This window comes from Syngnathus typhle, linkage group LG10 (genome assembly GCF_033458585.1).
Source record: "Syngnathus typhle isolate RoL2023-S1 ecotype Sweden linkage group LG10, RoL_Styp_1.0, whole genome shotgun sequence".
Lineage (NCBI taxonomy): Eukaryota > Metazoa > Chordata > Actinopteri > Syngnathiformes > Syngnathidae > Syngnathus > Syngnathus typhle.
Window position 1 is genome coordinate 14,557,401 of NC_083747.1, and position 13,950 is coordinate 14,571,350.

The 13,950-nt window shown below is 46.9% G+C and overlaps 1 protein-coding gene across 1 annotated transcript in view; it reads right to left on the reverse strand.

Annotated features, from left to right (window-relative positions):
* LOC133160417 (cyclic AMP-responsive element-binding protein 3-like protein 4) overlaps positions 1-13,950 on the reverse strand; it is a 32,751-nt gene that overhangs the window by 13,280 nt on the left and 5,521 nt on the right. The window contains exons 2-3 of the mRNA XM_061288039.1: positions 5,899-6,007; positions 5,637-5,823 (exon numbers count right to left, since the gene is read on the reverse strand). Coding sequence (XP_061144023.1) covers positions 5,637-5,823; positions 5,899-6,000 — 289 coding nt within the window. The 5' untranslated portion in view covers positions 6,001-6,007. The remainder of the gene's footprint in view (positions 1-5,636; positions 5,824-5,898; positions 6,008-13,950) is intronic.

Genomic DNA, 13,950 nt, shown 5'->3' on the forward strand with positions numbered 1-13,950 from the left:
CCGCACTGTCCGGTTTGTAGATTGCAGCAGGCGAATGTAATCCATTTTGTTGTCCAGCGATCGAACATTCGCCAGAAGAATGGAAGGCACGGCCGGGCGAGCAGGGCTGGCCGCCAGCCTGGCCCGGACGCCCCCGCGTTTGCCCCTCTTCAGCCTCCTCGCACACCGCTTTCGACGCTTCCCAACCGGGGGAGGAATAGCAGACGAGCCCGGCGACGCTTCAGGACGTAGCAGTCCGAGCTCCTTTGATGTTCCCGCATCAAAGTCCAGAACTCGACAAAACTCGCTTTTGCCGATGTCAAGCAGAACCTGCCTGCCGTACTTGTAGCACGACTCAGTACGACGAGACGAACAAAAAAAACTGCCGGACAAACACTCATTAGACGGACAAAACACCGTTTGGGCGGGACAGAGAGAGGTCGCTGCGTATGCACGCGCCGCCATCATGAAAAAAATACAGTGGCCTGTTATGTGTCAGTGTTATGTGTTAAAATTGGCTAATGTAGGTGCAAAAAGAAATTTGCTAGATCGTAGTCTATATGATTTGCACCGCAAAACAAAAGCAATTTTGTGAAAATAAGAAGAAAAGAAAGGCAAGCAATTTCTTTTGTGGGCAGAAACTGGTTCACACTGCATTAATGCCTAGCCCTGATGAAACAAAATTTGAAAGATGGAAAGAACTTGCTTTCTGGAATTGGATGAAGCAAAATTATTAAATAACATTTCAAAGCTAAATTTAGAAGAAATAGTCGATTGGTTGTGTCAAGACTACACAAGTTTTTGCATTTGGGAATAAGAGTGATTGAGTTAGTTAAAGTTAAGAAACAACAACAATTGACTATTATATTAATTTACTGGCGGTTATTTTTTTGTTTTTTATCTTTATCTTGATTGGTTTGACACCTTGAGGGAGGAAAGATTAGGATGTGGAACACGGGTTGAGACAACCAGTTACACACGCAAAACATGTGTGCACTGGGACACTGAGAAGCATTTTGAAAGGTGTGTCAAATTAAATGAAGATGAAATCGTATGTAGTAATACAACACTTTACTACATATGGATTCTCTAAATCGTACAATTGAGTAAAATAAAACATACTTTTTGATTTTTGTTCAAATTACTAAGATTCTTGTGATAAACGATGAGAAACTGATTGAAAAGAAACTACAAGAAACTACAACTAAGCTAGTTGTGGAAGCAGTCCAATTGCCACGACAAATAGCTATATGCACGTGTGCGGGGCACGCACGAGACTGATAAGGTGTCAAGAGGTAACAAGCTTGCAGACGGAACCGCATAGCTGCAGTGCAAAAGACGCTTCAAATTTTATACACACAAGAAGCGGATTGAATTACTGGAATTTTTTTTTTAAAGATGTGCAGCGACAAAGTCCATAGACTGAAACTCAATTACGGACGAAAAGTGGGGCATGAGTGGAGAATGGTATCTATAAATGACCAGAAGACTGACCTGTCCTGCAAAAAACCTATACGAATGGGCGGCAATATTGAGCCATGGTTGTGTCTTGCATGGCTCAAGAGGAGGGATAATGGGGCAGTTCAGTCAGATTTATACAACATATGAATTTGATTCATATTCAAAACATTTATAATAAAATAAAATAAAAATTGTAGAGCTTGTTTAACATGTGCTAAACACAATCCACAGGGTTATGCTGCCTGGTCATAATAGATGCATTCTCAAAATGGTTTGATTTGGTTTAAACAAAAACACTGAATACCTTAACAGTGGCAAAAACGTTATGTAAAGAAATAATACCGCGATATGGGATTTCGGAAATTAATTCTCGTGACAGAACTGGTATAAAGTGTGAAAATGTGCATGGAAAAATGTAAGATCATGGACAAAATGTTTAGACCTGGTCAAACTGTACATAAATATTACAAGTACTGTGGGTTTAACCCCGTATGAAAATTTTTTTGGGAGACAATATAGATTACCATGTTTTAAAACCAAGTGGGAAACTAAGGATGATTTAAATTCGGCATTTACATTTTATATTTATAATTAATATTTTAAAGGCAAAAAGAACAAAGCACGTTCTCATTAAGAGCATTGAAAACAAAACACTGGTGTTCTTCCAAGGGGGAAGGGCCACATTGAATATTGATAATTACATCAACTGCCATTAAAATAGCAGAAAGGTCAGTTGAGGTGGTCCTTGCAAATTACAAAAGGGTAATTTCTTTTGAGGTAACGTTCAAACAGGAAAAAGTGACCCAAAGGGAGCCTTACCTCTTAGAGAAATGCCGGGAACAAGAAAATGGAACAATGACGTTATTGCATGTAAGGTGGCTATCTTTGTTGCCACTTTGTTAACTTCAGCAATATGGTATTTGTGGGAACTAAGTCATAATGAGTAGGGGAGAGATGAGTGACGAACAACTTATATTGATCACTCCAAAAAAAATTTTTTTTTAATTATGCTGTATTGTAGCAATTTAAAAGATCAATTTGACCTTTGCAGGATGATCTGCTGTGTCAGATCTGGACTGCCATGAGACTATGATGTTTATATGTATATTTTGTCAACAACCGCTGTAGATGTTAAAGAATGGGATGAATATATCTAAAGTGAATGTGGATAATTTGTTTCAGGTAACTAGTATAAGAGTAAACTGCTAAACGGAACAATTGATTGCTAATGGCAAAACAAGCTGTAAAGACAATTGAACATGTCATATGTATGGGTTTCCGACCATTGCTTTATGTTGTACCGTCACCATTGATCAAAGATTGTGTGAAATCTACCACGTCTATTGGATTGTGAAATGTGTGACAGAGCATTCTATATAGTAATATCCATTGAAGAAAGAAAAAAGAAGCCATTGCTTTCAGAGAATGTAGTCAAGCTAAATTGTATATGTATCAACATCCCAAGATCTGAAAAAAAAAAAAAAGCTGGTAAAAACCAAAATATCTTTGAATTTGAGAGCCGACGATGATCTGACCGAAATTGATGCAATTGGTGTTCCCAGAGGAGTACCGGATAAGTGTAAGCTGGTGAATCAGATAGCTGGTTTTGAATCCACCCTGTGTTGGTGGTGTACTGCAAAGATTCGTCCGATCCTCTCGACCGGTGATGCGGAAACTATTATACATGCGTTCGTCACGTCGCGCCTGGACTACTGTAATGTACTATTTTCGGGTCTTCCTAAGTCCCGCATCAAAAGTCTACAGTTGGTACAAAATGCCGCTGCAAGGCTGCTCTCTCGGACAAGAAAATTTGATCACATTACCCCAATACTAGCCAACTTACATTGGCTCCCGGTCCATTTAAGATGTGACTTCAAGGTTCTTCTATTAACCTATAAATCGCTGCATGGCTTAGCCCCTTCATATCTCGTCGACCTAGTTGTTCCTTATGTTCCGTCTCGTAACCTTCGTTCGCAAAACGCTACCCTTTTAGCGACACCGAGGGCCAAGAAAATGTCTGAGCATTTTCTATTCGGGCTCCAGAGCTTTAGAATGCCCTACCAATGGATATTAGGACTGCTACCTCAGTAGAAACATTTAAGACACGTTTAAAGACACATTTCTATGACATGGCCTTTAACTAACCTGTAGTGGCCGATTCGGCTGGAGTTTGTTTTCTCTCCCTCTCCACCCCCTCCCTCCCCCCTCCCCGGCCGGGGAGGTGGTTAGGTGGCACCCATGCTGACAGCGGCTATCTGGATTCTCGTGGGCCAATTCAGGATGGGGGAACTGCAGCTCAACCTCCTCGAAGACACTGCCAGGACAATTGAGGGCTCCTTCGGCAGCCCTCTGCTATGACATGGACATCCACTTTTTATTTAATTGATTTTCATGTTGTATCATTTGTGCCCTCTCTGCATCCATTTCAACCTGGTGATCCTGAAAGGGGGATCCTTCCATCTGTGGTCCCTTCTCAAGGTTTCTCATTTTCCCCTGCTAGGGGTTTTTAAGTTTTTCCTTGCCCTTTTGGGAGCTTAAGATCAGGGGATGCTTTGAGAATAATTGTCAATTTCTGTCTATGTGAAGCCCTTTGAGACTGCTTGTGATTTAGGGCTATACAAATAAACTTGACTTGACTTGACTTACTCTTAACAAAAATGTCGACAGGATCAACTACATCCATTACAACGTGCAGAGGCTTGGAAATTGGACCGAGGCGGGTTTCAGGGCGGTCCACTCCCAACTGGCCGCGACTTCCCTCATGGCTTTCCAGAACCGAGTGGCCCTTGACATGCTGCTCTCAAAAGAGGGTGGTGTCTGCGCCATGTTTGGTGAGCAATGCTGCACATTTATTCCAAATAATACTGCCGCTGATGGAAGCCTGTCCCAGGCCCTTGAGGGCCTGAGGACCTTGAATGGGAAAATGAAGGAACACAGTGGAGTGAACACGGAGGTTTGGAACGACTGGCTAAACGTGTTCGGAAAGTACCGCACTCTGGTGTCCTCGGTCCTAGTCTCCCTTGCCGTTTTTTCTGCTGTTTTGACCTTGTGTGGATGTTGTTGTATTCCATGTCTCCGGTCTCTAATTAACAGGTTAATTACAACTGCTATCTCTCCAGCAGCTGAGACTTTTCCGTTGCTCGAAGGGGAAGACTCTGCGACTGACGAGGGTTGTCGCTCTGGCGATGGCTCCATCTTTGAAGCTCCTGTGGTAAACCTGTCCGATTTGTTTCCCGACTCTGACATTGATTATTAAGGCTCGATCTCCTCCCGGGTGTAAATTTGTTCTTATGAATTATGATCCTACGGCTGAGAATCTTTTTAAAGTGGCCGATTTTGGGTGATAAGATGATCTCTGAGAACTTATGATAAACAGGAGGGAATTGTTAGAACAATGTATATATATATATATATATATATTATCATGCTTTCTCTAATCAATGCTTTACCGCAATATTACTGCAATATATGCTTGCTGTTTTTATGATGTACCACAGAAGGACAGTCCTTTCTAACAAAGACCACTTTGTTAGACAACGTGCCTCATTGCTGTCTTGCACCCCAGATGAACCTCCAAGTGACCATTAAAGTCAGGGTTTCCTAACTATCTTGATCGTAGGATTAGGTTGGAATGTATATAACCAGTAATAAATAACTTAGTTTGTTGCATCCTACACAATGTCGTAAAACTTCCCATTGGTATGTTTTTACTTGAGGTCAAAGGTTTTCTCCTCTGTATCCAGTCCACTCAAACGTCTTCTTCCCAGATGTTTTTATTAGTATGTAAACACTTAGTGATTTTTCCTTACGAGGCAAAAAGCCCACGTGCTTTCCCCCTCCTTTCTTTAGGGGCTTGTCTCACACAAATTGTGGGTAGGGCAAATCCAAATAAAAAGAGCAGGAGTGCATACAGAGATTTAGTGTGTGTAGAGATTGTTGTAAGCTATCTGTACTGCACTCCTCGCGAGAAAAGACTTAATATTCTGTCTCACTTGTGGTTTGTTTGCTGTTGCTCTTCTTAATAGTTATTCAGTCAGCGAAATAAACCTGACAGAGAGACTGATAAAACAAATCAAGGCTCCCGCACAAGTCAGTCAAACCGAATAATCGGTATTGAACTCAATTACGACTGCCCGATGCTAGCCGGCAATTTTAACCAAGCCTTCACCTAATGAACGCATGTTGTGTGTCCTCACCCAGTTGGATGGCGATGACGTCTGGGTCCGCTGGCTCCGCCTCCTCGGCGCCAAGGTCGTACACCAGCTGGTACACGGTGGCCGGGGCGATGGGGCCCTTGCTTCCCAACGGTGGCCCGGCACCGCCAAACACCTCGTTGGGGGTCACGGCGCGGAGGACGTCTTCTGGCTCGTCGTGGCTCGGGATCTGGACCAGAGGGGGGCGGAGAGTGAGCCAAAGTAGGAAGCCCAAGCGGCACAGCCCGATGAGGGCGACACTCACGCTGTACGGCGGGCGGCCGGCGGGAAGGCCCGCATCCGGCACTTCCCGTTGCCAACAGAGGGACGCCGTGTCGCCGTGGTTACAAGCGTTTTCCACATCCATGGCCTGCCTGCAAGAGGTGTTAAACTTTAACAGTTAAAGGAACCATGACAGATGGCAAAGCCTTCGGCTCAATGACGGCTGCCGAGATTCCCCCGTCATGCTACTTGTGTTTCTATTTTTTCTCGAGTCCCTCTGAACTGTACAAGCAGTACTCTCTATTTTCCATTGGAAAAACGAATGTCTAACATTTTCTGTCCTTTAGTGGCACCAAAGGCACCACTTTCTGACCCAAAAGCGGGAAAAACGAAACACGTCACGCAGGGCAGTAACTTTGAGGCCAATAGTTTACTTCTGCGACACCTCACGACGTAAAGCAATACGAGGTGGAAACGGGCTTTCGTTATAAACAAAGCAGAAAACAGCCCCCCCACAATCGTCATCTTCGCCGATCCCCGCTCTAAAGCGAGGCAGCGCTGCCATCTACTGGCATCAGATTGTTACTGCAGTGATGTCAAAGCTAGAATTTTGTCGGAGAGCGGTCAAAGAACTTACAGGACGAATAAGAGTCAACGCTTGGATTCCAACTGGTGTCAATTGGAAACGTTCACCGAACCAAATATGATACATTACACCATTTCAAGGACTCGTATGTGAGACTGCTGTTTGTGGACTTCAGTTCTGCCTTCAACACCATTGTGCCACAACGCCTCATCAGCAAACTTGACACGCTGGGCCTCAGTACCTATCTCTGCAACTAGCTACTGGACTTCCTCTGTCAGAGGCCACAGGTAGTACGTGTTGGCGACAAAATCTCCGCCAGCATCACGCTGAGCACGGGGGCCCCCCAAGGCTGTGTGCTCAGTCCGCTGCTCTTCACCCTCCTGACGCATGACTGCACTGCAACCTACAGCGACAACCGTATAGTGAAGTTTGCTGACGACACGACTCTGGTGGGTCTCATCACCAAGGGAGACGAGACTCAATACAGGCTGGAGGTTGACCTTTTGACCACGTGGTGCAGGGACAACAACCTCCTGCTGAACGTCGACAAGACCAAGGAGATTGTTGTGGACTTCCGGAAGGGTCACACCCAACACCTGCCGCTGACCATCGACGGTGCTGTGGTGGAGAGAGTGAGCAGCGCCAAGTTCCTGGGGGTGCACATCAGTGAGGATCTCTCCTGGTCCACCAACACCGCATCACTGACTAAGAAAGCCCAGCGCCGCCTGTACTTCCTGCGGAAACTCAGGCGAGCGAGCGCCCCTCCGGCCGTCATGACTACATTTTACCCCGGCACCATTGAGAGCGTCCTCTCCAGCTGTATTGCTGTTTGGGGTGGCGGCTGCACTGACTACAACTTGAAGGCCCTACAGCGCATAGTGAACACGGCTGGTAAGATTATTGGTGCTTCGCTCCCCTCCTTGAAGGACATTTACACCTCCCATCTCACCCGCAAGGCGACCACGATTGTGAGTGATGTGAGTCACCCCGCTCACTCTTTGTTCGAGCTTCTGCCCTCTGGGAAGAAGTACAGATGCCTGCGCTCCCGCACCACCAGACTCTCAAACAGCTTCATACTCCAGGCTGTCAGGATCCTGAACTCGCTTCCCCGTTCTGCGTAGAGTCCTGTACTTTTACTGTCTGTATGCACACTGGCTTTTATTCGTTGTGTTATCTATTTATTTATTATTTATTGTTACTCTTTCTAGACTGCATTCTCACATTTTCTCCAGCGTGTAGCTCCAGCAGACGCTTAGCATGACGATCATAGTAGCTTTTCTGTTTAGCTGGCTTTTCTTTCAGCTTGTTATGAACCTCGAGTGCACCTTCAGGAGTGAGTAGTGAGGTGGACGTTGGTAACTTTGTCTTTAACCGACGTCCCATCAGCATCTGTGCAGGCGACAGGCCCACACCTTCCAGTGGTGTATTCCTGTACTCCAGAAGTGCAATGTAAGGATCTCCAGACTTCTTGAGCATTCTCTTCACTGTCTGCACCGCTCTTTCTGCTTGTCCATTTGATTGAGCATAGTGTGGACTTGAGAAGACATGACTGAACTCCCAGCTTTCTGCAAAGCTCTTGAAATCAGCACTGGCATACTCAGGAGCACCATCACTGACCAAAATATCTGGGATCCCGTGCCTAGCAAACATGGACTTCATGGCATTTATTGCACCCTTACTGGTGGTATCGGTCAACCTCATTATCTCTGGGAACTTTGAGAAGTAGTCAACACACAGCAAATATTCAGAGCCATTGCTGTGAAACATGTCTGAGCCAACCTTCTCCCATGGTCTAGTTGGCAGGGGGGGGGTGAGATCAGCGGCTCTTATTGATTGCTATTCTTGTGCTCATTGCAGATAGCACACTGCGCTACAACTTGCTCAATTTGGGCAGACATGCCTGGCCAATAAGGAACATCCCTTGCCCTTTCCTTACATTTGACCATGCCCAAATGTGACTCGTGTAGCTTGTCAAGCATTTGTGCTCTCAACAGCTCTGGTACAATGAGTTTCTCTGATTTGAATAACAGACCAGAAGCAAAACTGATCTCTCTGAATGTCCAAAATGGTCGCACACTGTCAGACACAGCAGACCTGTCCTTTGGCCATCCTCTCATTGTTGTGTTTGTTATCTCCCGCAGTACTGGGTCTTGTGCAGTTGCATTTCTGAACATTTCCTGCTTTTCCTCTGATATAGGCAACTGCGGTGTGATCCAGTTCACTTGCAGGTCCTCCTCCAAAAGGTCCTCTTTCTGCTCACGTAGATAGGCACGGCTCAAGGCATCTGCAATGTGAAGCTCCCTTCCTGGCTTGTATGTTACTGCCATGTTGTATTTTTGGAGCCGCAACATCATTCTTCGTCATATGATGGCACCGCGGATGGCAGCCACGGTGAGTCGCTCTGTTTATTTGTCTTATTTTGTGTGTTTTCTGTGTCCTCTGCTGTCCATCCCGGATCAGTTTTACCAGAGAAGCTCTGTTAAACATCGGACAGACTTCTTCTGGTATTTTCTGTTCTCTCCGATTCAGACTGTTTGTCGGAGATTCTAGCCAGAGCGGCGGTGCTGTACAAGCTAGCGCGACGACGGCGGCGCGGAAAGCGAGCCGGAGCACTCGTAAGGCTGAGGCAGAAAGGGTTCCGTTCTGCCCTACCGTCAATTCATCTGGCGAATGTCCGCTCCCTGGTTTAACAAGATGGATGAACTGCTGCTCCTCACTTCAAGGAACACGGACTTCAGCAGATCCGCCGCGCTGTGCTTTGTGGAAACGTGGCTTAGCGAACGAACCCCCCACCACGCCGTGGAGCTAGCCGGGTTCAGGCTAATGCGAGCAGATCGCAGCGCGGAGCTCTCCGGAAAATCAAAGGGAGGTGGTCTCTGTTTCTACATTAATGAACATTGGTGTACTGATGTCACGGTGTTGAAATAGTTTTGCAGCCCTCTCCTAGAAACACTTTTCATAAACTGCCGGCCGTTCTATTCACCACGGGAGTTCTCCTCGATCGTCATGGCGGCTGTTTACATCCCACCACACGCACGTGTGAGTGAAGCCACGCAGATGCTGGCTGACCAGGTAACAGACATGGAGAAACTTCTACCAAACTCACTAATCATTGTTCTGGGTGATCTTAATAGGGCGAACCTCGCACACGAACTCCTCAGATACAGACAGCACGTTTCGTGTCCCACCAGAGGGGCACAGACTCTCGACCACTGCTACACCGTAATCAAGGATGCATACCACTCTGCTACTCGTGCAGCTTTAGGACTCTCGGACCACTGTCTAGTTCATCTGATCCCGGCCTACAGGCAGAAACTAAAAACTTCTAAGCCTGTGGTGAGGACTGTGAGGAAGTGGACAGTGGAGTCAAGGCAGGACCTCCAAGCCTGCTTTGACTGCACCGATTGGGGTGCTTTCGAAGCTGCAACCTCAGACTTGCATGAACTCACTGTCACTGTCACATCATACATCAGTTTTTGTGAGGATCTGTGTGTGCAGACTAAGACCTTTTGCACGTACAACAACGACAAACCTTGGTTTACACCGAACCTCAGGAGGCTGCGCAAAGCCAAGAAGGAGGCCTACAGGAGCGGCGACCGCGAGCTGTTCAAGCAGACCAGAAACACACTGAACCGAGAGGTCAGGAAAGCCAGGAGGTGTTACGGGGAGAACCTGAAGAGACACCTCTCTGCCAATCCTGATCCCTCAACGGTGTGGAAAGGTCTGCAGAGCATCACGGGCTACAAGAAACGAACCCCCCGTCCTGTAGAAAGCCCAAGGCTTGCTAACCAGCTAAACAAGTTCTACTGCAGGTTTGATCGGTCCTCCCACACAACGGAACCTCTTGCAGCACAATCTACATACTCACCTCTCCCCACAACTGCTCTGTCCACACCTCTATCATCGTTGTCACCCACTCACTCTCTTGCAGAGGCCGCGCCCGCACTCCAGGTCCTCGAGGAGGAGGTGCGCAAGATGTTCCGGAGACAAAAGACCAGGAAGGCACCGGGCCCAGACGGCGTGTCACCTTCCTGCTTGAAAGTCTGCGCTGAGCAGCTGGCGCCCACCTTTGCACGGATCTTCAACCGTTCTCTGGAGGTGTGTGAGGTGCCCTCGTACTTCAAGAGCTCCACCATCGTTCCAGTGGCCAAGAAGCCCGACATCACAGGTTTGAATGACTATAGACCCGTCGCACTGACATCTGTGGTCATGAAATCGTTCGAGAAGTTAGTGCTGAACCACCTGAAGGAGGTCACGGGCCCCCTGCTTGACCCCCTCCAGTTTGCCTACCGGGCAAACAGGTCAGTGGATGATGCGGTCAACATGGGACTGCACTACATCCTGTACCACCTGGACACCCCAGGAACGTACGGCAGGATCCTGTTCGTGGACTTCAGCTCGGCGTTCAACACCATCGCCCCTGACATCCTCCAACAGAAGCTCATCCAGCTTGCGGTGCCTGCCTCCACCTGTCAGTGGATCACCAGCTTCCTGACCAACAGGAGACAGCGTGTGAGGCTGGGGGGGCATCACATCTGACACCCGGACCACCAACACTGGAGCCCCTCAGGGGTGCGTGCGTCCTCTCCCCACTGCTCTTCTCGCTCTACACCAATGATTTCTCCTCAGGTGACTCTCCTGTGAAGCTCCTGAAGTATGCAGACGACACCACTCTCATCGGACTGATCCAGGACGGTGATGAGACTGCGTACAGACAGGAGGTGGAGCGGCTGGTCCACTGGTGCAGTCAAAACCATCTGGAGCTGAACCCGCTCAAGACCGTGGAGATGACAGTGGATTTCAGGCGAGACCCTTCACCACTTTTACCCCTCACTATCCGCAGTAATACTATTCCCTCCACAGACACCTTCAAGTTCCTGGGAACCACAATCTCTCGGGACCTGAAATACACCGGCCACATAGACTCTGTCCGGAAGAAGGCCCAGCAGAGGCTGTACTTCCTGAGACAGCTCAAGAAGTTCAACCTGCCGCGAGAGCTTCTGAAGACCTTCTACACTGCCATCATCCAGTCTGTCCTCTGCACCTCCATCACTGTCTGGTTTGGATCGGCCGCCAAACAAGACAAGCACAGACTACAACGGACAATCAGAACTGCAGAAAAGATCATTGGAATCAACCTCCCATCTATCCAAGACTTGTACCTGTCCAGGACCAGGAATCGGGCAAGGAACATCTCTACAGACCCTTCTCACCCAGGTTGCAGTCTGTTTGAACTACTCCCCTCCGGACGGCGTTATAGAGCTCGGTACGCCAAAACCAGCAGACACAGAGACAGCTTCTTCCCCCAGGCTGTTGCTCTGATGAACTCACACCACTCATAGAGTCTCAGAGACATTACTGTGCAATAACATCCTGCTCTTCACACCTTTATGAATTTGTCTACACTGTTTTTGCCATTATTCCCATGTCCTGAATGTTGTTAGTCACCTAAATGTTGAACAGAGGGTGTGTTTTTACCGAAGTCAAATTCCTTGTTTGGCACGCTCAAACATGGCGAATAAAAAACTCTTGAATCTTGAATCTTTTCAGCCTCATGGGAGCCTGATGCAGTGGCTTCTTGAAGATGCTTTCCAGTGGTTTGTGGTCGCTCTCGACCTGGACCTCTCTGCCATAAATATATTGATGGAATTTCTCACATCCGTACACTATGGCTAGCAGCTCTTTTTCGATCTGAGCGTATCTGCGTTGACAATCTGTAAGCGCTCTTGATCCGTATGCCACGGGTTGTTCATCTTGTAGTATTACAGCCCCGATGCCCTCAGAGCTTGCATCTACAGACAGCGTCACAGCCTTGTTGACGTCATAATATTTCAGAGTAGGAGCTTCCGTGATCAGCTGCTTTAATTTTTCAAAACTCTGTTGCTGAGGCTCCTCCCAGGGCCATTCTGCCTCTCCCTGCAACAGCTGCCTTAGGGGTGCAGAGACATCAGACAGATTGGGAATGAATTTCGCTAGGTATTGAATCATCCCCATGAATCTCATTAATGCTTGTTTGTCATCAGGCAGGGGTATCCGAACAATGGCGCGTATTATTTCTTCATCAGGCTTTAACCCATCTGCACTGAGTGTATGACCAATGTACTTGACCTCCTTCATCCTGAACTTGCACTTATTGAATCTGAGGTTATTTTCATCTGCTCTCTGTAGCAGCTTTGTCAGTCTCTTGTCATGCTGATCTAGTGTGTCTCCCCAGACCAACAGATCAACAATGATGTTCACCACACCCTCTAACCCCTCAATCATCTGGGCCACAGCTCTCTGGAACACCTCGCTCGCTGATGATATGCCAAAGGGAAGCCTCTTGAATCGGTATCTCCCGATGGGTGTGTTAAACGTGCACAGCTTAGAGCTTTCTTCGTCTAGTTTTATCTGATAAAATCCCTGGTTTGCATCCAACACAGAGAAGTACTTAGCGTTTGGCATGCGTGACACCACTTCTTCCACAGTGAGAAGTCTCTTCTCTCTTCTTATTGCCCTGTTCAGATCTTTGGGATCCATACAAATCCTGATCTTCTTAGGAGTGACCACTGACACCATGCTATTTATCCACTGTGTAGGCTCAGATTGTTTTGTGGTCACACCTAACTGCTCCATTTTGTGAAGCTGTTCAATGACTCTGTCCCTTAGAGCAACAGGGATCCTTCTTGGTGCATGTATTACTGGCTTTACTTCAGGGTCTAGTTTTATCCTGTGCTCACCTGGTAAGCATCCAAGTCCAGAAAATAGATGCTCATAGTCTTTCTGCATTTTCTGCACTTCATCTTCCATGCTATACAGCCTCTTCACCATTTTTAGTTTGGTGCTTGATTCTCTTCCTAGTATTGCTGGAGCATCTTTCTCAATGATTTCAACTTCAATCTTGTGCTTTTGACCTTTGTACAGACATGTGACTGACGTCTTGCCTAAGGGCTCCATCTTGTGGCCTGAATACGCCACCAACTTGCAGCTGGATGCATGCAGCTTATTGTTGAGATTCAACTTGTGAAACGTTTTTGCCGACATCACATTACAGTCAGCTCCTGTGTCAATACGAAATGAGATTTTCTTTTTGTTTATTAACATCTCTTCAGACCATCTGCCTTGGTCACATTTGGCATTTTCAACCGCATCAATGCTTCTCATCTCTATAGTTCCAACAAAATTCCTCTTCCTCACTGCTGTCACTTTCCCGTTTCTGTCCCACAGCATGCATTTTCTTATTTTTAAGTTGTCTGTTTGCACGGCACATTTTTGCAAAATGATTTGTCTTGTCACATTTTCGGCATGTCTGTTCATACGCTGGGCACTTTTTTCGCTCATGCTTGTAACCACATCGGTCACAGTCAAATTTCCTTTCACTGTCTTTTGTGCTGCTAACTCCTTTTTAGTATGCTTTTGCTGTGCTGACTTTGTGCACTTCAACTTCATCATGTAAAGCTTTCATTTGCGTCGAGGTTATCTCACTGGCACGGCATACATCGAGTGCTTTTGTTAACGTAAAATCCGCCT